We start from the raw sequence: 25280 nt of genomic DNA, 5'->3' as shown, positions 1-25280 counted from the left end.
ACTCCCAATGTGTGTGGCTCTGGTTTACAAGACTGTGGGGGAGCACAGTCTCCACGTCAGGAGGAAAGCCTTGCCTATCCTGCGCATGAGACAGGTGCAACAAATATCTTTTGTTTAAAGTTTCAAGCCTGAGGATATATAACCAAATAGAAACCTTCTGCCATGTCTAGTCTATAAAGTAAATGATTGCATTCAACTGCTGTCAGTTATGTGTCAGTCGTTACTCCAATTGGATTTTCATCCACTTGTATGCTTTCAAACAGAATCCTCGCAGTGTGGAAAACAGCCAGATCGCCCAGTTGGTTCTTTTGTCGACTGCAGATTTTTGGATAGGAGGGAAATGGGAATCAGAACGAAAAGATGGAACAAAGAGAAAAGACAAACACAAAAGGTGAACGCCTATTCTGTAACTGCAAAGTTAAGGCAATAAACGATTGAGATTGACTTGTTTATGCCGGTTCAAAATAAACCACAAAACAAAGTACAACGCTAATTCCTTTACACTGATGCTTGCGAATAGAATCCTATAAATGAACTAAAGTGAGCAAAAGAACTCAGAAGATCTGGCCTGGATCCAATATAACTGAGAAGGCAAATCCCATTCCGATGGCGATCTTTTTACCAATTGCTTCCACGTTCATTCAGGAATCTTTCAACAGCAACTGAAGACAATATTTACAGGCAACCTTTGATAAACCTAGGCTTCCGGCAGTCTACGTGTTCATTAACTATGGGTGTGCCGACTAAATGGTATAAATTGACACAGTCCCTCAATTCTATCAGTCACTCTACACTCTTCAACATGATATTCCATGCACAGTGCAGGTCAAGTGTTGGAAGTACAAGTCAGTAAGGATCAGGGCCACTCCATCACTTGTTCCAGTAAATGCATTCATAGTTTATGGTAATGAAGAGAGAATATTTCAGTTTCGTTCTCAGTCACCATTTCTCTCCGATGGTATTGTTCAATACCAAAATGAAATGTCTTGTATGTGCAAGTTGATAGATTATTCCCCAAGGGATAAACCAGAAACCTCTAGGTTATACATCTCCATTCTTCTGCAACGAGGGTTACTTCACATCCTCTTCACATTTGCCGATCTGCATCTTTAATATGCCACTTTTATGCAAGAGCCAGAGTTGTAGAAACTCCTCCGGCATTGCATGGTAGCCTGAATAAGGCATCACATTGTCATAGTAGTGGTGGCTAATTATCCTCCCTTGCAGGTCCATTGAAAAGGGCCAAAATCCATAAAGGGTCACATCTTCACAGAGGCCCAAGGCAACACTGACTAGGAATAGGCCTGTGGACAGGCGTTTGGCATGGATTCCCTTGCTCTTCCAGAACTTCTCCACATTGCGCAGGAAATCCGGATTTGCAAAGAGTATGGTTTGGTTGGCACTGAAGTCAGACAGTGTGTAGTATGTGCGGAAAGAAGGATCTGTCCCCGTCTTCATGGAAAAGGCAGGCATGTAAATGTAGCTGCGACCATACACCTTCATACTTTCCACAAAGGATTTCCTGGACCACAAGAGGTTCTGAAATCTGAAAGATAATGATAGAAATATTGAATTTTCATTCCTAGTGATTAACTGATGAAGAACATCTATGAAAGTATTAATTTGACAGGTAACAATGAATTGCACCAAGCATTTAACTCTCTGTAAGACATGTATTCATATCATTCTGAGTTATCATCTATTGTAATCAATGAGGTGTCCCGAAGTGGAGTCAGAAATAATTTATTTCCTACTCGCGCTAGGAAATGCAATCGCAAAGTAACAGTCCAAGGCCCAGTCAGGACCATCCTGAGATGCCAGCTCCTTTATTCTCGGGGAATTAATTATTCTTTTAATGATAATTTATTGGAGGTGTGTATCTCGGGCAATTAATGAACCTACCCTTCAGTGGGGAAGCTTGTACTCCACAAGCTCCACGGGGAGATCAATAGGGTCATCCCCGTGGGTCTCGTGGGGGTTGTGACACCACCTTTACCGTTGCTAGATATTTTATGAGTTTATTGAAAGGTTCAGACAGATTGATGTGGTGGACTATTGAATCCTGCAATTCCCTCCCCACACCTCCCTGCCCTTCAAACTCGCTTTTCTCCTTTAAGACATTTCTTAAAACCTCCCTCTTTGGCCAAGCTTTAGGTCAGCTGACCTGATATCTCCTCATGTGATTTACTATTTGTTTTGTTTTATAACGCGTTGATGAAGCACCTTGGTATGTTTTATTCCATTATAGGCACTGCTTAAGGCACGGCAGCACGGTAGCACTGTGGATAGCACAATTGCTTCACAGCGCCAGGGTCCCAGGTTCGAATCCGGCTTGGGTCACTGTCTGTGCGGAGTCTGCACATCCTCCCCGTGTGTGCGTGGGTTTCCTCCGGGTGCTCCGGTTTCCTCCCACAGTTCAAAGATGTGCAGGTTAGGTGGATTGGCCATGATAAATTGCCCTTAGTGTTCAAAATTGCCCTTAGTGTTGGGTGGGGTTACTAGGTTATGGGGATAGGGTGGAGGTGTTGACCTTGGGTAGGGTGCTCTTTTCAAGAGCCGGTGCAGACTCGATGGGCCGAATGGCCTCCTTCTGCACTGTAAATTCTATGATCTATGATTAACATAAGTTACAATCGTTGAAATAAAGAAATGGCACAGATAGTGTCAGTCTTCACAGCAGAAAACACACATCTCCCAGAAATAGTGGAGAACAAAGGATCTAAGAGGGTAAAGGACTCCAAAGTAATTAATATCAGCAAAGAAAAATTACTGAAGAAATTAATGTGACTAAAATCCGATAAATTCCCAGGACCTGATAGCCTACACAAGGGTCTGAAAAGAGCTTGTTGCAGATATAGTGGATGCGCTTGTTCTAATCTTCCAAAATTCCACAGATTCTGGACTAATCCTAGCAGATTAAAAGTAGAAAATGTGACGCCGCTATTCAAAAAAGGCAGGAGAGAGGAAACACAGGCCAGTTAGTCGATGCTGGAATCCATTATTAAGGAGGTGGTAATGGGGCACTAAGAAAATCATAATGTAATTTGGCAGCGTCAGGATGGTATTTGGTAAGGGCAGCACGGTGACGGAGTGGTTAGCACTGCTGCATCACGCAGCGAAGGTCCCAGGTTCGATCCTGGCCCTGGGTTACTGTCCGTGTGGAGTTTGCACATTCTCCCTGTGTTTGCGTGGGTTCCGCCCCCCCCCCCCCCCCCCCACCCAAAGATGTGCAGGGTAGGTGGTTGGCCATGCTAAATTGCCCCTTAATTGCAAAAAAATATTTGGGTACTCTAAATTTATAGAAAGAATTTGGAAAAGGAAATCATATTTGATAGATCTACCAGATTGTTTTAGGATGTAGCTAGCATGTAAGAATAAGGGGGAACCAATGGGCGCGGTGTATTTGGATTTTCAAAAGGTATTGGATAACATAGCACATGAAAAGTTGATACACAAATTAAGGATTTACAGGATTGGGGATAATATATTTGTATCGATATGGATCGGTAAGAAACAGGAAACAGTGTAAGAATAAATGGATCATTGTCAGGTTGGTATGCTTTTACTAGTTGGGTGGCACAAGGATCAGTCCTGGGGTCTCAGTGATTTACAATCTATATTAATGACTTAGATGAAGAAAACAAATGTAATGATCTCCAAGTTTGTTGAAGATACAGAACTAGGTGGGAAAATAAGCTATGAAGCTATAGCCATATTAAGTTAGTGGGTAAAAAGGTAACAGATAGAATATGATGTTAATCACAAAGGTAGGAAGAATAAAAAAAGGAATATTTTCTGAAAGCTGAGGAACTATTAAGTATTGATGCTCCTTCTGAACATGAAACACAGGAAGTTAACATAGGTACATGAAGGAAAATAGATTTTGACCTTTGCTACAAGATGATTGAATACAATGTGCCGCCCATTTATATATCAGAAACACAAATCATCCTTCCCTATTGTCCTGTTACTCATCTTGATGCGTGAAAAATTGGGAAGGCTATAAATCAGACTTTCTGACTGCTGCACTTGGCGGCTTCAATTCTTCTCCCTCACCATGAGCTTCTATTACAAAGCTGTAGCTTCACCTCGTATCAAACCGACAAAAAGGTGTAACATGAAGGTTCTCAAAGGCAAAATATTCCAAACCCCAGAAATATCATCCTTCACCTGTTCTCTGTATTACAAGTGCACCCCTGCCCCCTCCCCAAAACAGATACATTTGAATTTCTCAGCACTGATGCACTGAAACAATTTTGTCTTCATGGCTAGAGTGACTGTACTTCAAAGGTTTTTTTTTCCTTTTTTTAAAATGAAATTTAGAGAACCCAATTCATTTTTTCCAATCAAGGGGCAATTTAGCGTGGCCAATCCACCTACCCTGCACATCTTTTGGGTTGTGGGGGCGAAAACCACGCAGACAATGTGCAAACTCCACATGGACAGTGACCCAGAGCCGGGATCAAACCTGGGACCTCGGCGCCGTGAGGCAACAGGGCTAACCCACTGCACCACTGTGCTGCCCTACTGTACTTCAAATTTGGATGAATTGGTTGTAATATGTTTGGAACTCCCTGAGGACAGATATTATTGTGATGTGTGAATACAAGTTGTTTCTTACCAGTGGCTTTCAGTACATTCGTGTGTATTTATAGTCCGGAATAAGCAGATTAATTTAGATATTAATTAAAAGGCTCTTTATCCCAGCAGGAGATTTTGTTTATTTAAAACCAGCACTGAAATTTAGAAAGTCAGGATTTTGGTGTACGCTATGATGTGAGTAGATTGCAGCAATTCAGTGTCTGCTGGTCATTTGAGGGTCGGTTTGAAACAAAAAACAAATAATCAGCCTATTATAAATACTACTGAGAGGTGCGTTGTCAAGGAACCAATGTCAGGCTGCCTCCCGTTCCTGGGGAGTGATACAAGGTTCATGACAGATGATGAAGGGAAGAAATATTCAGGATAGATCAGACCCTTCTCTTGTTTCCCTTCAAACAAGAACTTTCCTCACAATCGAATCAATGAGCATTGGTTTGGATGGGCTGCGGTCACTAACAAGAGCGATGAGCAATTGGCGGCAGGTCAAGCATTATTAATGGGCTTCATTTCATTTCCCCGTCACCCCTCCACCCTTCCCCCCCCAGCCCAGAAAAAAGGTTTCAATTCAATCAAGACAAAAGAAAGCTGTTTCGGAAATTTAGAGACTTCAATAGCACTTGTGTATTTTCATGATGGATAGCTCAGATACTGAGTCAGTGACATGGAATATCCCTCTCCAGACTTTCATTGTCTGATCAAAATGTTAATTAGCATTGAAGGAACATTGCAATTGGCAAGCCACTGAAATGCACACAAAATCATGAGGTGCAGGGCCATGAATAGCTGCCTGTGTGAACTGCTGGAGATTACAGACTATAAGGGTGAGCGGAGAAGTGGTGTTCATGCCTTTACTGTTATCCTGCTCTGTCCGGGTGAACTTTGTAAATGTATCATTTCCTGTGTGAGGGCTGGAAGTAGCGCCCACGGGCCCGATTGTACGGCCTCGCCGCGTCCGGCTCGGGATTGCGACCAGGTCGTTAAACTCGTGACATGCCTCTCACGGGAATGGCGATGCTCAGGACACAGGATCTAAGATCTCGTGAGGCATCGCAATGTGGATCTCGCCCTCACTGGGCCGGATCCAGCTTTGTGTATAGACATGAGCAGTCAGACTCACTTAAATATGTCTGCATAAGGACAGCACGGCGGCGCAGTGGGTTAGCCCTCTTGCCTCACAGCGCCGAGGTCCCAGGTTCGATCCCAGCTCTGGGTCACTGTCCGTGTGGAGTTTGCACGTTCTCCCCGTGTTTGCGTGGGTTTCGCCCCCATAACCCAAAGGTGTGCAGGGTAGGTGGATTGAACATGCTAAATTGCCCCTTAATTGGAAAACATTGATTGGGTACTCTAAATTTATAAAAAAGATATATGTCTGCATGGAGTCTCCCAAGGCCTGGGATCAAATGCCTGTGCCTAGGAGACCTCGTCACGGCACCATTTAGCAGTGGTTCATACAAACATGGACGAGGCATAGTACTTGGGGGGTCTCCCAGGCCTCGGAGGCCCCTGGGTGGTCGGGCTCTGGGCAGTGTGATACCCTGGCACGCCCGCTGTCTCCTGGGCACCTGCCACTGCCAGGCTGGCAGGAACACTCCCAGGAAGCCAGGCGTGCAGTGCCAAGGTGCCATATGCGGGCAGGTTGTCTGTGCAGGGATCGGGCCTGGAAGTGCCCTGCCCTTATGTGGTGGGGTGCGGTGGGCATGAGGACCTCCTAACAAGTAGGTTGGGGCATTGGGAGGGGGTCGGTCCGGAGGCTATGGTAGGGGGTTGAGAGATAAATGCCGCCCTGATTTCTTCCTGTACTGACGAGCTGAGGTCATCAATGAAAGATGGGGGGCGCATTCCTTGCTGAGGCCAGAAAAAAGTCTTGTTTGATAGCGAGGTCGTTTTCGGCACTGCACGCTCTGCCAGAAAGGATATCCCATGGTCTCCATGCCACAGCTGGCGGTCCCACCTGCTGATTTGTATGGACTACAGTCCATATGGTCCAGCAGTTCCCCAACGACAAAGGGGAGCTGCACATATAAGCTCCCTCCAAGCACAATCCACTCAGCTCGTACCATGGAGACCAGCTCTACGTTTTGGGAACGTTGACCTGGCCAGGTTTTGGTACGCTGAGAGGACAGTGAGACGGGCACCCTGTTCCCCCGAAGGGGTGGGAGGACCAGCCACGGGATCGGCAATGCCACCTGGGAGGCAGTGGCAGCGGCTGTTAGTTCTGGCAGCATCACGAGGAGGACTGCTATCCAATGTCGTAAGAAGACAACGGCCTGCAGCGGGCAGCGAGGGTTAAGTGAAAACTGGCTCCCGTCCCGCCCGCTCGGCTCCCCCCTTAAACACTGCCACCCCCAAACACCCAAACAAGTCAGAGCTGGCACCTCACACCACACCCCCGGCACAGTACCGTGCCTGTGCCCCAGTACACCCAGGTACCTGACGGCACAACGCCTCCATGTCCAGTTGCGGTGCCCACACATACCACCTGCCACAGACCTCCCAATGTATCACGATGCCCCCTCTCTGTCCCCACAGGAGAGGTTTCCCATAACAGGAGGGAAAGGCCCGGACGGGTGGAGGGGTCCCAAACATCGGAGTCCTCCCCCCCTATGAGGAACGGGTCCTGGAGAGGGCCGAGGAGAGTGCGGTCACTGACAGCGAGGTTGGCCCGTGCCGCAGAGGTAAGGAGCCACTGCCCCTTCACCCAGATGCTCTGCCTCAAGTGAGTTGTTTGTGTCAAACAGAATGATCCTTCCCTCTCACTGACCACATGTTCATTCTGTCACAGGATCTCCATCAGATGGTGCCAGCTATCGGGGGTGATCCCCCCCCCCCCCCCAACCCTGGGGTGATCTCTCCCCCCCCCCTCCTCCCATTGCCATCCAAGAGAACATCCTCCTCCTCCAGCACGTCGCCCCGCTGCTGTGCCAGGTTGTGAAGAAGATGGCTCTTCCGATCTCCTCAGCAGCCATTGCGCTAGGTTCCCGTTTTAAAATAGAAGTGCTAAATGGTGCCCACGTGACTGCTTGCTGGTTAGCCTGTTAGATCACGGAAGGCCGTTTGATTGGGCTTCCATCTTGCTAATGAAATGGAGATTGCTCGATTGGCCTGACTTGGCTTCACACGGCATCAATGGGAGTTGGCCGGTTCGATCACAAACCGCTTGGCCAGCCCGGTTCCCAATTTGGGCCCCTCCACGATCTTGCCAGACGCAATGCGACCACTAAATCACGCCCATTGTGTGTTAGCTGGCTGCTGTACGTCCTGCCTTCATAGTGTACATTATTGGCTGTACAATTCGCTTATTGTTTGGAATTGGTTACAAAAGGCCTGGTGACTCATATTAACGACAGGGTGCTCTTAACTGTTGCAGGGCTCGTTTCAGATCTCTGTATCGATCAAGTGTTAAAGGACAGACCAGTGGAATTGCTGTGCTTTTCCGTCTCCTTCTTAGCACAGATATTGGCATCAGCGTTAACCCACATAAGGTCAGCCAAAATACTGAACAACTTGATACAGCACAGTGCAGGGAGGGGAATCCGGCAAACTAGATTCTGCTTTCACTCTGACATTCTTTTTGAGACACCACAAGAACGCTGTACCTTACCGTTTCTCGATGATGCTTGGGTTGGCAGTCACGAGATGTGTCCTGTACCCAGCGTCCTTGGTGTACTCATTAGATAGAGGAGGAAGGTTACACCTGCAAAGAGAGAAGAAACAGGTTACGGACGTCTTTTTTATAATCTAGAACTGTGCATTCTTCTATTCTCCACACCCATAACAAAGATAGAATTCATCCTTGTTTCATTAGAAAGGCACATTTTGGCCAGGGTCTCTTTCTCAGGTCTGGACATACTGCTGTGCCTTAACAGAGAGGCCTGAGGTTCGTTAGAATTTGGCCCCTTGAGTCGGGGCACATGCAGCTGCAGCTGTTGGTCGTGCCCCTGTCAGAGATGCTGGGTCAACTGCCTCACTGGCAGTCACCTTCAGCTAATTTGAAGGGGTGGGGAGGGGATACGTTCCTGTTCCTCCTGGCTTCACAAGAGAATAGTTGAGAAGAAAACAACTCAGCTTTTGTTGGCAGGTGCGGGACCCCTGAAGAATCCTGAGGAGTTTAGGCTCAATGTCTGTCCTGCTCATTGTTGACTAATTTCAGAATGGGATACCTCACAGACACCTCATTCACACTTTTACACGTTTCAAAGTGGGGGAACAATCCACGTTCAGATTGGAAATAGGCTGATCCAGTTTAAATTGGTTAGCTTTACATCTGCTTTACACCATGAAAAGACATGCCAGTCTCTACATAAAGAACATGGCGTCCCTACAGAGCAGAGGAGGCCATTCGGCCCATCAAGTCAATATCGAAACACCAAATCAGCAACCCCCCCCCCATAACCCCACCTAACCTGCGCATCTTTGGACACTAAAGGGCCATTTAGCATGGCCAATCCGCCTAACCTGCATAGTACAAACTCCACTCAGGCAATCACCCAAGGCCAGAATTGAACCTGGGTCTCTTGCGCTGTGATACAGTAGTGCCACCATGCCATCCTAACCCCAGCTACCCTAAAGGGTCTGAGTCTGATCAACAAAGGCACCATAATAAGTCTAATATATTAAGTCTTCTGTATAACACTGAGAGTGTCACATATGTAATACCACTCCGATCACACACAAACAAAAACTACTGTCTGGTGAATTAACACTGATGAAAATTGAAATTGAAATTGAAAATCGCTTATTGTCACGGGTAGGCTTCAATGAAGTTACTGTGAAAAGCCCCTACTGACACCACTGCAGTTAAATACGATACTTCAATTTGCCTTACAACAATGTGCATTTATATAATTCTGCGATCGCTTGGACAGCACAGTGGCACAGTGGTTAGCACTGCTGCCTCACAGCATCAGGGACCTGGATTCATTTCAGGCCTTGGACTACTGTCTGCGTCTGCGTGGGTTTCCTTCTGGTGCTCCGGTTTTCTCCCACAGTCCAAAAATGTGCAGGTTAGGTGGATGCTAAATTGCCCCTAAGTGTCCACAGATTAGGTGTCGTTACGGGGATAGGGCTGGGGATGGGCCTGGGTAGGGTGCACTTTCAGAGAGGTCGGTGCAGATTCAATGGGCTGAATGGCTTCTATGAACATCTACGAATTCCCTTAACATAACAAGTGCCAAGTGATTCCATGGAGACGCAGGGTCAAAGTTGGAGATACTAAGAGGGTTATTTTTCAAAACTGGTACCTATCAACATAATGTTAGAAATAAATTATCAGGAAGCTACCAGTAAGTCTAGAGGTTGTTAATATTGATTTGGATTTATTCACATGCCTGGAAAGGCTGAATTGTTGTCCTCAGGTTAGACAGCTCCTCTAACCATCTCTTTGTCACTATAAATAGCACCACTGCAGACTTTATCTTCATTTTTGTGATCTACCTTAGCAGTATCATTATCCCAGAGGTCTTCTGAACCATGCACAGTGTTTGTCAGGTAACTCTTCTTAAAGTCCTGCATCATCAGAGGTGGATCAATGGCATCCCAGGCTTCTGTGAACCATTGGGCAATGAGAAAAACATCTGCTGCGGGATTCTCCGTCGTCGGGATCTTCCACTTCGCCGGCAACGCACTCATGCTTGTGGATTTCCTGACGGCTTGGGGGTGGCCACAATGGGAAACCCTGTTAGCCAGCTGCCGGGACAGAGGATCCTGTCGCCGGCGGACGCGCGCCACACCAGAAAATGGGTCTGGAGGGACGGAGAAGCCATGCTAGTTTTTTTGATTACCTCTCGGTAAACGTGTGTACTCCAGAATAGTGCCACTCATTCCACTTTTGCCGTATCTGCTGTGTAAATGGTTGGCCGAGACTGGCATCTGCCACTTGCAATTGACCTATCATGTCCGAGGGAATTACAACAAGATCTGTTCTATTATCAGCAGTAGGGTAGGTGGCTCTATAGCTCAGGGCTTAAAGCACTGGGCTTGTAAACTGGGTGTTGTGAGTTCTAATCTCAATGGGGCTTCTGCAAATTGGAATGTAGTATTTTATTGTAAGGAGAATAGAACATAAAAGTAGTCGGCTCTTTCGGGGACGGGGCGGTGGTGTAGAGGTGATGCCACAGTGTTTGGAGGCCCAAACTCTCTGGGGAATGAGTTCTCTTCCCAGCATGGCAGTTGGAGGGATTTGATTTTAATTAGTAGATCTGGAATATGAAGCTAGTCTCAATAATATTGACTTTAATAAGGCATCAGGAGTCCAAAAGTAAGTGAACAACATTAGTTTTACAATTGTGTACATGAGTATCAGTAGAACGTCACCAGGTACTCTCTCCTGTCAGTCGGTTCCAGATTGGTTGATCTTTTATACAAGTACTGTTAAGCTACCCTGCCCTTAGCAGGGGAGCTTGTATTCCTCAAGGAGCACAGGGAAAACAATCAGCCCAACACCATATGTCCCATGCTGATTATTACAGTGACCATGAAGGTATCAGTGATTGTTAGAAAAGTCCATCTGGTTCACCAACACCCTTTGAGGAAGAGAATCTGGCATCTTATCCTACCTGACTCCAGACCCACAGCAATGTGATTGACTCTTAACTGCCCTCTTAAATGGCTGAGCAAGCCACTCGATATAAGGGCAACTAAGGTTGGAGAACCTTCAGTTCCAGCGATGAAAAACCTGCACCATTGACTCGGAAAAGTGTAGGTACTTATAAACAAAAATTCCCAATGAAGGTGCAATTCAGCATGGCTAATCCATCTACCCTGCACGTCTCCTGTGTTGCGGGGGTGAGACCCAGGAAGCCACGGGGAGAATCTGTAAACTCCACATGGACAGTGGCTCGGGGCCCGGATTGAACCCGGGTCCTCAGTGCCGTGAGGCAGCAGTGCTAACCACTGCGTCACTGTATCGCCCTGGGAAAACGTAAATACAATATAAATGTAACTATATAAAGGAAGACAAAGGTTAGTTTTAGTTTAATTAATTTTTTAAGTTTAATGCAGTTTGAATCATTTTGAATCTTTTTTCACTGCACACTGAGGGGGGTTTGGTAGTGGACGGTGGGGGTTCTTAACGGCACACCAGTGTGCTGCGGCACTGCGACTGGGTACTACTGTTCTTAGCATTGTCGTTTGAGCTGTGGGGACTGATCCTTTCTTCTACATCCAGGAGCGTCAGCCTATCCGCCTTGGTACTTCCTTTCAGCTACCCCAAAATTGAAGGTCTGCCTCATTAACATCGAATTCGCGCTCTGTTACCATGGTTTTTGGCAATTTCCATCACCTTATGTTTGACGGCTGCCATGTAAAAAAATGTGATGAATGTTGAAGCTGTTATGTATTATATTTTATATTTGTGGCAGTAATGTTATTAAAAGCCTGGGTTAAGGTATATATTTGTTGCAGTAATATTATTAAAGAACCTAGTTCAAGGTGTCCAGACTGTGTGTCTGCTGAAGCTGTAATTAAGAAGTCATAAAAGGTGAGGGCATGTTTGATTCTAACTATTTACCTGTTCACATCTGGATATTGTTGTGATTGCTGGAGATTCCCTAGAGAGTTGATCATTTATGTGGGGTTGTATTTAGTCCCAATTAAGCAAGTCATGTGAAATGTAATTGGGATAGGATAGATGTAATTAATGGGAGGAGCCAGGTCTGTCTGTAGTTTTGCAGTTTGCCAAAGGATTTGAATCTGACAGACAGAAGGATTTTAAGTTGAACAGTTTTGCCAAATGCTGTTAGGTTGAGCAGAATTGTACTGAATCTGCTCTTGGAAGGAACTCTCGCCAAAGGTCTTCATAGCTGAGCAAGTAACCTTGTTTTGTTAACTTTATTTGGGTGGCACAGTGGAACAGAGGTTATCACTGCTGCCTCACAGCACCGGGGATCCGGGTCCAATTTCAGCCTTGGGTCACTCTCTGTATGGAGCTTATATACTCTCCTCATGTCTGCATGGGTTTCCTCCCGGTGCTCCAGTTTCTTCCCACAGTCTAAAGATGTATGGGTTAGATGGATTGGCCATGCCAAATTGCGCCTTAGTGTCCAGGAATGTGCGGTTTAGGTTATGGGGTTATGGGGTATAGCGGGGTATATGGGTGATTGGACATGGATAGAGTGCACGTTGAAGGGTCGGTGTAAACTTGTTGGAGCGAATGGCCTCCTTCTGCACTGTAGTGATTAAATGCTTTGTGTGGTATTGAACTGTATCGGCTTGTTTAGTTGGCATTTGGAGGAGGTACAGATAGTGGCCGGAATTCTCCAACCCCGCACAGGGTCGAAGAATCGCCGAGGGGCCCGAGAATCGTGCCACACCACCCCATCGCCGATTCTCCAGCGCCGATTCTCGGGCACCCGCAGGATCGCCGCCGCGCCGCTCGGGGGCCATTGAAAGCGCCCCCCACCCCCATCGATGCTCCGGGCCGCGACAGGCCGAGTGCCTGCTGAGTTCGGCTGAGTCCCGCCGGCATGGGTTACGTATGGTCTCACCCGGCGGGACCTCGCAGTTCTGTCTGCGGGTGCCGTCCTGGTGGGGGGACCGACCCGGGGGCCTCCACGGTGGCCTGGCCCGTGATCGGAACCTACCGATCTGCGGGCAGGCGAGTTCCGTGCGGGGCCTATATTCCTCCGCGCCGATCCCCTGTAGGGCTCGCCATATTGCCCCGGGGCCGGCGCGGAAACGGGAACTCACGCACATGCACCAACTCACGCCGGCCATGGCATGCATGGGCGGACTTGTGCCGACCGTGGCGCGCATGCGGGGACTCGCGGCGAGCCGGCTTTTGGGTGCCGGAGCTGCGGACACCACTCCGGCGCCGTACTAGCCCCCTAAGAAGGGGTGGATACCTGCCAGTGAAGGCCCGTTGACGTCGGAGTGGCTTGCGCTGTTTTTAATGCCGGCGTCAGAACTTGGCCGCAGGATTAGAGAATCCCAGCCTGTACGTTTAAGTGTTTAACTGTTTACATTAAATTTGTGAAGTTATTTTCTTTTATGTTAATTAATGTGGTCAATTCTGTGTTTAAATTAAAGTTTGTTTTAACATAAAAGATACCTATTGGTCAGAGTAGTCACTCCTGAGGTGAAGTGTCCTTTCCTCACAGTTTTATACATTTTTAAAAATAGTTTGGTGTTCTTGTTCAGCATCCTAACAAATGTTGGGGTCTGGTCCGATATCCTAATTCTGCCACGTTACCGATTAATATGAAGAATCCGTCTTGTGTGTATCACATGCTACATTCAATCGCTCATTAAGCTGACCATCAGCAAACTAGGGTGGCACGGACCCTTTCAACAATGCCACTAATTTTACAGATTCGTATTTCAATTTAGCATAATTTATTTTGCTTTGTTGCCATATTTGATTGCATAGCAGGCAAAACAAGGAACTATTTAAAGTATTTATTTCTGGTTTGGGCGTGGCGATAATCAGCTGCTTCACCGGAGAGCCGTCCTGCCAGAATTTATTTTTTAAAAAACAAAGCAAAGGGAAAGCAAAAGGCAAAGAGGAAAGGGAAAATTTGACTGAACAATAATTATGCAAAGTAAGCAGTGCTGTTTTACATTTCTGACTGGTACTTTTCATAGATGTAAAAGCTTTTGATGCTAATTTGTGATTGCACCCTCTAGATTAATTGGTTTTACTCACCACTTTTGTCAATAAAGGATCATTTTGACTTTCAAAGGTCACCCCTTAGCCTCCGCTGTGCTAAGTAAAACAATTCTAGCCTATCCAATCTCTCCTCATAGCTGCAATTCTTAAATTCTTGTAAATCTTCTCTACACCACCTCCTTGATCTTAATAAAAATGGTGACCAGAACTGTGCACAAAACTCCAGCTGTGGCTTAATCAGTGTTTTACACAGTTCCATCACGACATCCCGGCTTTTGTTTTCAGTACCTCACCCATTAAAGGAAAAATATTCCTTACGCTTTCTTGACCAACTTTCCTGTCCTGCCACCTTTAAGGACCTGTGGACATGCACTCCAAGGTCTCTCACATCCTCAATGCCTCTTAATCGAATCATATTTAATAATCCACCAATTGTTCCAAATATTTCTTGCAACAATGAGTTTAGATTTCAGAATAAAAATCGGTACTAATGAATCAAATGTACATCTGTAATCTGTACTTAAATCTCTTTTACGCGTCCACATTTTGAAATGTATGGGTTACAGTTCAGGTGTTACACTTACGTGCAAATTTCAATTGCATGCAGCTTCGACCGCTTCATCATTAGCAGTTCTGGAATGTTTTCCTCATCTTCACTCGAGGATTTGTACTGGATAAGGCCTGCATGGTGTCACTTAGATACACACTGGTCTGTTTTAGTCTGTCTGCTTACTAATAAACGGAAAGTCAAGATCTATATTGTTGGATGAGTGAACAGAATCTAAACCCAAGCGTTGGTTTGCTAGTACTTCTTCTGTGTCATGTCTGTCTAGACAAAGCTGTGGCTTGAATCAGTTTAATTTCCATAAAGTTTAATACGTCAGAATGACTTTTCGACACGTTGTCTTATCTTAGGCTATGGTGAAGCTTGTTGCTGATCCAGATCACAGGAGGCTAGGACTCCTGCCTTTTCATTTCAGTCTCTGAGCTTGTGGCGATCGGATGTAAAAGTCGAGATATGCTTTCGTTTGTGTTTTTAGAAGGGTAGAATTGTCGAGCAGGCTGGCAGAGTGGAGAGCTCACACCCAATGTGTTGAATGCCCGATCTACAGTGTTAGTCTTGATGTCTCCTGCAAGCAATGACTTTGTCATGTCACATTCTTAGAAACCATAGAAAGGTTGCATCAGAGAGGAAGGCCATTCGGCCCATCTTGTCCATGCCAACCTGAACACACCCAGGTACCCAGTCTAATCCCACCTTCCTGCACCAGGTCTGTAGCCCTGTAGCTTACAGCACTTACGGTACAGATCCGGGTACTTTTTAAACAAGTTTAAGGGTCTCTGCCGCCACCACCAACTCGGCAGAGAATTCCAGACTCCCACTACCTTCTGCGTGAAAAAGTTCTTCCTCATGTCCCCTCTACACCTTCTGCCCCTTATCTTGAATGTATGTCTCCTGGTTCTAGAATTCTCCCCAAGGGAAGCAATTTTATCCTGTCCACTCTATCTCTTCCCCTAATAATTTTGTCCACCTCAATCAAGTCACCCATCAGCCTTCTCTGTTCAAAGAAAAATAACCCCAACCTATCCTCACGGTAGCATGGTGGTTAGCATCAATGCTTCACAGCTCCAGGGTCCCAGGTTCGATTCCCGGCTGGGTCACTGTCTGTGTGGAGTCTGCACGTCCTCCCCGTGTGTGCGTGGGTTTCCTCCGGGTGCTCTGGTTTCCTCCCACAGTCCAAAGATGTGCGGGTTAGGTGGATTGGCCATACTAAATTGCCCGTAGTGTAAAGGTTAATGGGGGGGATTGTTGGGTTAGGGGTATGTGAGTTTAAGTGGGGTGATCATTGCTCGGCACAACATCGAGGGCCAAAGGGCCTGTACTGTTCTATGTTCTATCCAATCTCTCTCATAGCTACACTTTTCTAGCCCTGGCAACATTCTTGTAAGCCTCCTCTGCACTCCTCCAGAGCTGTTACGTCATTCCTGTAATGTGGTGACCAGAACTGCACACAATACTCCAGTTGTGGCCTCATCAGTGTCTTATCCAATTCCAACATTCTCTCCTTGCATGTCGCTACGATCAAAAAACGTCACTAAAAAGCAGATCAGACTGCTTTTTGTAGAAGCTTGCTGTGCACCAACTAGATGACATATCTCCTGTATTACAATAGTGACTCCATTTCAAAAAATACCTCAGATAATGAGAAGTTTTTTATAAATTGAAGTTCTTCCTTATTTTTGACATGTGTGCAGCCTTTTACACACAGTCACAAAGAGCCTGTTCACTCTGCCAGGTTTCACAAGTGCTCGTGCTGTTTCATTCGACTTTCTTTGAGGATGTACACTGGCTGTGACCATTGAATACTTGTTTGTGGTTTGCCAAATGTTGATGTACTCACTCTAGCTGCTTCAGTATTGTTCAATCAACTGATTATACAGAGTCACTAAGACGCAGATGGAAGCCATCAAGTGCAGACTATTTCTCTGTGGAGCAATCCCATTCTTCGATTCTATTCCTGTCTCCCTCCAAGTTTATTTTCTCTAAGTGAAAATCCAATTTCTTTTGAAACCATTTATCATCTCTGTTTCCACCACCCTCCTAAGTGGAGAGTTATTGGTCATTACCACAGAGAGTTCCCCTTTCAATTCCCAACTTCTGCCTTCAGTCATCTAATTCTTCTACAAATACCAATGAACTAATATTAACCTGGCTGCATTGAATGGCTTGCTTGCCTTCCACCTCCCATTCTGCCGGTATATCTTGATTTAATTTTTTTTTACTTCTCCCAGAGAATGCACAAGAGAAAATTTGTTTGCCTGATTCCTCTCGTACCTGTTCCATCATTTCTCCATTTTATCAACCTTACTGTGATCAGCATTCTGATGAATGTCCTTTCCTTGATCCCTCTAATCTTCAAATGCGCCATCCTTCCCTCGGATCTCTGCACTTTCCCATTCACACCAACCACACATCTTTTATGCTTGTTTTCCAAGAACCTCAATGGTGTTGAATTCATTTCTGGGATGTGAGCTTCTCTGGCACTGCCAGCATTTATCGCCCATCCCTTGTTACTCAGCGAGCTTCTTAAACAGGTGGAAGTGTATTTCAAGCGCTGTTTGGGAAGGAGTTCCTGTATTTGGCTCAGTGACTATGAAGGAACAGATCAATTTCTCAGTCGGGGTACTGTGTGCTTTGAAGGCGAACTTGCAGGTGATGGTATTCCCATGTGTCTACTGCCCTTGTTCTTCTCCCAATTCCAATTCCCTTCCCACACCTAGTGGGTGCACTAATGTAGATTTTTGACTGTTTCCATAGCTAGTAATTCCCGGAACAAGTTGCCAGTCTGTCACCAGGGGCTTATAGCTTGAGGGGGCGTCACTCTGATCCGGAGTCTCTCCCACTCTTACCGCCAGCCATTGGCGTGTTGGATGGATTTTTCAGGTTGGTATTCAACCTATTTGGCTGTATTATGAACGCAACTTCCTTGACCATCAAGGTCTGGGGTGAGACTCAAACCCAGAGATTCTGGCTCAGAGATAAGATCCCTACTCATTGCACTTCCCCCTTATTTTCCTAAATGATAGACATTACGGGTTGGATTCTCCGCAGCCTGATGGCGTGATCACAGCCGGCGCCGAGGCGGAGAATCCAGTTTTACAACGTAATCGGACCCGGTGCCTGGCTATTCTCCAGGCACCGAAAATCGGCGTCGCCGCGGAGTACGCCATGTGGCCGGGGGCCCATTGCCAGAGGCCCACCCAGCAATCCTCCACTCCCGACCAGCTGAGTTCCTGACGGCGTGGAACTAACCACCTATTAGTCGGGATGCTGGCCTAGCGGTTGCGGACTCAGTCCGCAGCCGCCCTGGTTGGGGACGGGTGAATCGGAGACCTGGGGGGGCCTTATAGGTGGCCGCAGATTAGATGTGCGGGGTTAGATGCTCGGGTGCGCAGCTGATCGATGGGTTTATTTTTTTTGACTGGCTCCGCGGTCTGAGTCCGCTATGGAGCACAGCACGGCCGCTGGAGGTCGCCGCCGTGCACATGTGCAGCCAGCAGCCTGGACATGCGGGGGCCCGTATCTGCAGCAAAAGCTGCTAGATTTACTCCGGGTCCCTGGTAGCCCCCTGCAGGGCTTAGAATCCAGTTAACTTTTTTCTCGGAATTTCAGAAGTAAAACTCCACTGTTTTTACGCCGGTGTGGGGACATAATCCCATTTTGGGAGAATCCAGCCCGACATGTTTGGAGGGTGCTGTCAGAACAGTTTTGGCAAGCTGCTGCAGTGCGCCTTGCAGGTGGTACACTCTGCAGCCAGTCTGTATCTGTTTAAGAGAGCATGTTTAAGGTGCTTCTTTGTCCTGGGTAGCATCAAGCTTCTTGATTGCTGCACTCATCCAGGCAAGTGGAGAGTTTTCCATCACACTTCTGTCTTGTGCCTTGTAGATAATGGACACGCTTTGAGATTCAGGAGGTGAGTTACTCGCTGTAGAATCCCCAGGCTCTGACCGCGCTTTTGGTCACAGTATTAAGAAGCTCAAACAGCAGCAATAGCAAATAAGCTGCCTGTTTTAAAATGTTCCCAATTTTCTTTCCCATTGCCTGGCCAATTTCACCCCCTCTGTTTTCAATGACCGTCACTCCCTCTTACAATCGTCAGGCTTCAAAACGCAAATCCCAATCCCTTACTTTCTGCCCTTTACATTCTTCAACAACATTGGAGATTTGGACTTTCTCAATTAATATTAAAAATGTTTTAATCAGTTAGCTGGCCACAAGTTAGAGAAGGAAACACATGCAGTTTCTTTTGCTTCAACCTGGGGCAGATACAGGGAGCGGGTAGAATATGTCAGCGATTTTCTCTAGAGCTAATGAAAAGAAGAGAAAATTTACTACAGTAAACCACCTTCTCGCGATATGGTGCATTACAGTGGTTTTCAGACACTATTAGTAAATTAGATATCCTGCTGCATTTCACATAATTGTTCATTTAAAATACTTGCTAACCTAACTGTAATTAAGGTTCAGCCATTAATGGTTTCTTTCCCATGGTCCCATCATGCCTTGCCAAAGTTGCAGCAGACTGAAAGACAGCCCATCTTGAAGACACAGGGCCTATGTTTCAATGCTCTAAATGTAAAATGATGTACAAATGTTTTTATTTACAAAAGGCCTTGATGTAATAAATTACGAAGCAAAAGAGTCGTACTATAGGCTTGAATACAGAATGGGCGGGAACTATCAGCCTCAATGTGCCCGACTCAGAACACAAGATCTAACGAGGGGCGCAATCTATCGACCTCGTTGTGCCCGACTCAGGACGTGAGTCCGGTAAATCTCCCAAGCGGCCTCTCACGATCTGGAACCCGCTCACTGAGTCGGGACCCAGATTTGCATTTCAAGTGAGCAGTAAGTCTCACTTAAATATGTCTACGCCGGATCTACTCAGCACCTGGGATCTAACGACCTCGCCTCGGAGAACCCAAGTGGGCTCCGTTTAGCGCTGTTTTCCACAAACGTGGACCAGCGTACTGGCACTTGGGGGGGTCTCCCGGCCCTTATGTGATGGGGGGGGGGGGGTTCGATGATCCCCTTACTGATGAGTTGGGGTGTTGAGGGGGTGCGGGGGCCACGGTGGGAGGTTTAGAGATCTCTTCCTGCACTGGCGAGTGGATCTAAGTGCGGCCTCAGCCAAGTGTTCCTTGGCGAGGCCCAGAATTGAAGCCAAGTCCCGTTTAATAGCAGAGTCGTTCTCAGTGCTGTCAGCACCTGGAAACACCTGGCTAAATGCACTCGACACGGGATTCTGTTTCATTTCCGTTAAAACACACCCGCTGGGCGGGATTCTCCCAACGGGAGACTAAGTGCCGACGCCAGAATGAAAACCGGAGTGTTTCACTCCGGTGTCGGAGGCCGCTCCTCGCCCCCTATTCTCCCACCCCCGGGGGGCTAGGTGCTACAAGCAACCACCAGGAGCTGTGAAAGGCAGCTGATGGCTTTGGTGTTCTGAAAGAATCGAATCAAATGGATGGAAAGGTATTGGGTGCAATTCTCCCCCCCACCCCCGACGCCGGGTGGGAGAATCGCGAGTCCCGCCACACCGCCCCGGCACCCGTACGCGATTCTCCCAGCCCCCCCCCCAAACCAACGCGCCGAGATTTACGGCTGGCCGCTCGGAGAATCGCCGCTCGCCGTTTGTAACGGGCGAGCGACGATTCTCCGGCCCGGATGGGCCGAGCGGCCTGCCCAATACGACGTGTTAACGCCGGCGCCGACCACACCCGGGTCGGCCTCTCTGAAAGATGCACTCCTTTCCTCTGCTGCCCCGCGAGATCACTCCGACATTTCTTGCGGGGCGCCCGCGGGAAGGACGGAAACCGCGCATGCGCGGGTTGGCGCCGGCCAATCTGCGCATGCACGGGTGACGTCATTTATGCGCGCCGGGCCTTGGCGCCGCGTAAAAGCGGCGCCGCGTAAATTACACCCAATATCTTTCCATCCATTTGATTCGATTCTTTCAGAACACCAAAGCCATCATCCCCCTTTCACAGCTCCTGGTGGTTTCTTGTAGCAGTCCAGGGGCATCCCAATAAGAACAAGAACAAAGAAAATTACAGCACAGGGACAGGCCCTACGGCCCTCCCAGCCTGCGCCGATCCAGATCCTTTATCTAAACCTGTCCCCTATTATCCAGGGTCTACTTCCCTCTGTACCCCGCCCTTCATTATTTCCCTTCATTCCGCATCATAATGTTGATCTCCATATTTTATAATTTCTTTGACAGGAGTACATAAAAAGCTCTCAGCATTGTAAAATTCTTATGACACCCAAAGGGTTAAGTACTGCTTAGACTTCCCTGTCACTTTTTAAGTAGACTGGAGATTGTGAAGAAAAACTGCATTGATATAGTGCTTTTCCTCACCACTAGACATCTCAAAGTGTCTTTGCAACGAATAAAGTATTTATGAAGTGTTCTCACTGTCACAATGTAGAAAACACAGCAACCAATTGAATTTAAATTCCATTGTTGCTATGGTGGGATTTCAATCCATGTGTCCAAAGCATATGTATGGGCATCCCAATTACTAGCCCAGTGACATTACCACGATTCTACCATCTCTCTTGGCAGTCAATTAGTGCACAGCAAGCTCCCACAAGCAGCAATTTGATAATGACCAGTTAATTTGCTTTCTGATCTTGAGCAATGACTCCCTGTTTTTCTTTCAAATAGTGTCATGAGACTCTTTGCGTTTGCCTGAGAGGTCAGATGGGTGCTTCGGTTTAACATCATACGGTGACACCCTGACATGCTCTCAGTACTGCACAGGAGTCTCAGTCTTACTTGAAGCTGGGACCTTGTGACTTTGAAGTGAAAGTGTTCTCTTTTGAGCCACAACTATCAGAGAATTAATTAATGGCATCTGACTCAATTAATTAGCGCATTCAAATTAAATGTAGCACAAAGCACAGTTACAATAGGGAACTGAGTTATGCCCAAATCAGAGATTTAAACAGCAAGCCATCTAGGACAAAGCAGCGCCCTGGCAAGGTCTCCGAGACACAGCTATTAGGTCCCGGGTGCTGGGAGAATCCTGAAAACACATATTTAAATTAGCCTAATGAATCATTTAAATAAGCTGATCTAGATCACACTCAGTGAGGGTGAAGTCCAGTCATGATACGTCGCGAGACTCCATTAAAACTGACGAGACATTTTGAGCGTTGCAAATCCCGCCAGAGGCCTCTTGCGAGATTCAACGGCTTCATCCCAACACCAAGTCAGGCTCAACGAGGCCATTAAATCATGCCTCCTGTTCCCTCACTGTCTAGGTCAAATCCTGAAGTCCCTCCCTAACAGCATGGTAGCACAGTGGTTAGAACAGTTGCTTCACAGATCCAGGGTCCCAGTTTCGATTCCCGGCTTGGGTCACTGTCTGTGCAGAGTCTGCACGTTCTCCCCATCTCAGCCTGGGTTTCCTCCATGTGCTCCGGTTTCCTCCCACAGTCCAAAGATGTGCAGGTTAGGTGAATTGGCCATGATAAATTGCTGTTAGTGTCCAAAAAGGTTAGGTGGAATTACGGAGTTATGGGGATAGGGTGGAGACGTGGGCTTAAGTAGGGTGCTCTTTCCAAGAGCCGGCGCAGATTCGATGGGCCAAATGGCCTCCTTAGCACTGTAAATTCTATGATTCTATGAGCACTGTGAGTGTACCTACACCACATGGACTGTAGCAGTTCAAGGTGGCTCACCACCACCTTCTCAAGGGCAATTAGGTATTGGCAATCAATGCTGGCCTAGCCACATCCCAAAAATGAATAAATTAAAACAAAACCTCATTTAAACAGAGAAATTACAGGAGATTTCATGGAAGTCAGTTCTGGCAGAGTTTCAGGCTTTCATAGTTGAAGCACTAATTCAAAAAAAAGTTACTCCATCCTTAAAAGTTACAAAGCCAATGCGCAGAGTGGACAGGGCAAGCACTTAATCCATCTCATTGCTTCTCCAAAAAGCATTTAAAATTCAAACTGAATCCAATTTATGGGGCTGGATTCCTCCGCCCCGACTGCTGCAAGAACGCCAAGGGTGAGCCTCGGACAATGGAGAAGGCCATTGACCTCAGGCGGGATTCTCCGGTCGTCGGGCGGACGCGACCGCGATCAGGCACTCAGAAAGTTTGAATGAGGAACCTCGCCTGGGAGCCTGTCAGCAACCCCACCCCTGTTTTCTTGTCATGTTCCCCACTTGGTGAGCCCTCCATCTGCTGCTGGGTTAACACCAGCTGTGGAGACGCAAGGCCCTGATTTGGACATTAATTATCCACCTGGAACCCTCAATTGGCAGTGGGATGCGAAGGCCATCCACAGCCCTTCCCACCAAGGACTTAAATCAGGGTGGAGGCAAGAAGGAGGCAGGGTCCCTACCCATCACCCTCCAGCTTGATTAAATGCTGCTTTCCCACCAAACCCATCACGGGGAGCATTAAGTATCTCCCGTTACGTGTGTCCATTTAAATGGCTGATTGTTCAAATTGGTGACAGTCTGTTTCTGACAATCTTGAAATTCTGTGTTAAATTTAATCTGCTTTTGCCCAAAAAGGTCAGAAAAACATAGAAAATAGGAGCAGATTTAGGTCTTTCGGCCCCCCGAGTATGTTCTGCCATTCAGCAAGATCTGTTTGTGTTGAGTTTCACATTGCCATCGACCCCTGATAACTTTTGATTCCCTTGCCTAACAAGAATCTCTCTGCCTCCACCTTAAAAATATTCAGTGACCCCGCCTCCACCGCCTTCTAGGGCAGAGAGTTCCAAAGTTGCACAACCCTCTGAGAGAGAGGAATTTTAAAGCAGTGTCCCCTAGTCCTGGACTCATGCACAAGAGGAAACATCCTTTCCACATCTACCTTGTCAAAATCATTACGGATTCTTTATCCATCACCCCTTCACTCTTCTAAACTCTAGTGGAAACCAAGCGCAGTCTGTCTAACCTTTCCTCAGAAGACAATCCGCTCATTCCAGTATCAATCTCGTAAACTTTCTCTGAACTGCTGCCAATGCACTTACCTCCTTCCTTGAATAAGGAGACCAGAACTGCACACAGTATTTGAGATGTGGCCTCACCAATGCCCTGTATAACTGGAGCATAACATCCTCACTTGTATTCCTCGTGTAATAAAGGACAGCATTCCATTAGCCTTCTTGATTACACGTTGTACCTGCATACTAATGTTTTGATTCATGCACGAGAACCCCTAGATTTCTCTGCACCTCGGAATTCTGCAGTCCTTCTCGATTTAAGCAATACTCTGCTTTTTTATTCTTCCTGCCAAAGTGAACAATTTCACACTTTCCCACATTGTACTCCATCTGCCAGAATTTTGCCCACTCACTCTATCTATTTCCGTCTGCAAATTCCTTACATCGTCTTCACAACATACTTTACTACCTATCTTTATATCATCTGCAAATTTAGCTACCATGCCTTGTTCCCCTCATCTAAGTCATAGATGTAATTTGTAAATAGCTGAGGCCCCAGCACAGACCCCCACGGGATTCCCACTCGTCATATCCTGCCAACTAGAAAAAGACCCAGTTATGGGTCGCCGGAGCGTTTTACGACGGCGTCATCTGGCCCCTAGGATCAGCGATCCTGCGCCGCACAGGGCGGCCAGCATAGCACAGGAGTGCCTCATGCAGCTCCAGTTGCCAATACGGGCGCCAGCACGGCCGACGCGAGTTCGCGCGTGTGCACCACGGCCGTTACGAGTTTGCGCACCATGGCCAGTGCGTGTTTGCACATGCGCATGGGCTACCTTCTCCGCGCCGGCCCCCGGGCAACATGGCAGACCCGTACAGGGGCCCACTGCGGAGGAACATAGGCCCTCCCCGGGATTAGCCCGCCGGCCGATCGATAGGGCCTGATTGTGGGGCTGGCCAACGTGGAGGGCGCCCCCAGAGTCGGATCCCCCTTCCCCCACAGCATGAATGACAAGGTCCCGCCACACACGAACGGGACGACGGGACTCGGCTGAACTCGGTGGGCATTCGGCCCTTCGAGGGCGGAGAATCGTCGAGGGGGGGGCCGCATGAGCGGCATCCGACCGGCTCCGCGCCAACGATATTGCCGCCGATTCTAAAGTCGCTGGAGAATCGGCAGACCGTCATTGGACCGGCGCGGGGTCGGAGAATCCCGCCCAAGGTGTTAAATGATCATTAGGAACTGTATCAGCCATTATTTGAAAAAATACAAGTAGCATTTGGATAGAAATTCACTTTCTTGCTGAATAAGCAGCAACGGTGTTAATGAAATAAGGAGGGGTGGGGAGGTGGAATGAGACAAGAGAACAATGGCATTAGTGGTTTCCCTGCTTCATTCTGTAATCAAGTTGACTTTCAGACCTTTACTTTATGAGAGCTATTGACTCATCTGAGAAAGTGAAAATCTTTGGAATATCATCTCAAAACTAGTTATTTTACTCACTTTTGATAGAGTCAAGACTCTTTTGATTAAGAGTGCTACTACCCAATTTCCACAGTGCTGCTCAGGTCAAGGTTTCTGAACAACGTATATTTATT

The 25280-nt window shown here is 47.2% G+C and overlaps 1 protein-coding gene across 1 annotated transcript in view; it reads right to left on the bottom strand.

Moving 5' to 3' along the window:
* Nucleotides 1-434: 434 nt before the first annotated feature.
* The window catches only part of st8sia1 (ST8 alpha-N-acetyl-neuraminide alpha-2,8-sialyltransferase 1), a 95896-nt gene continuing 71050 nt past the window's right edge, over nt 435-25280 (bottom strand). The window contains exons 4-5 of the mRNA XM_038811059.1: nt 8204-8296; nt 435-1546 (exon numbers count right to left, since the gene is read on the bottom strand). Of these exons, the coding sequence (XP_038666987.1) occupies nt 1072-1546; nt 8204-8296 (568 nt within the window). The 3' untranslated portion in view covers nt 435-1071. The remainder of the gene's footprint in view (nt 1547-8203; nt 8297-25280) is intronic.

This window comes from Scyliorhinus canicula, chromosome 11 (genome assembly GCF_902713615.1).
Source record: "Scyliorhinus canicula chromosome 11, sScyCan1.1, whole genome shotgun sequence".
NCBI classification, from domain to species: domain Eukaryota; kingdom Metazoa; phylum Chordata; class Chondrichthyes; order Carcharhiniformes; family Scyliorhinidae; genus Scyliorhinus; species Scyliorhinus canicula.
The sequence above is the reverse complement of the archived record's forward strand: the minus strand, read 5'-3'. Positions and strand labels throughout refer to the sequence as shown.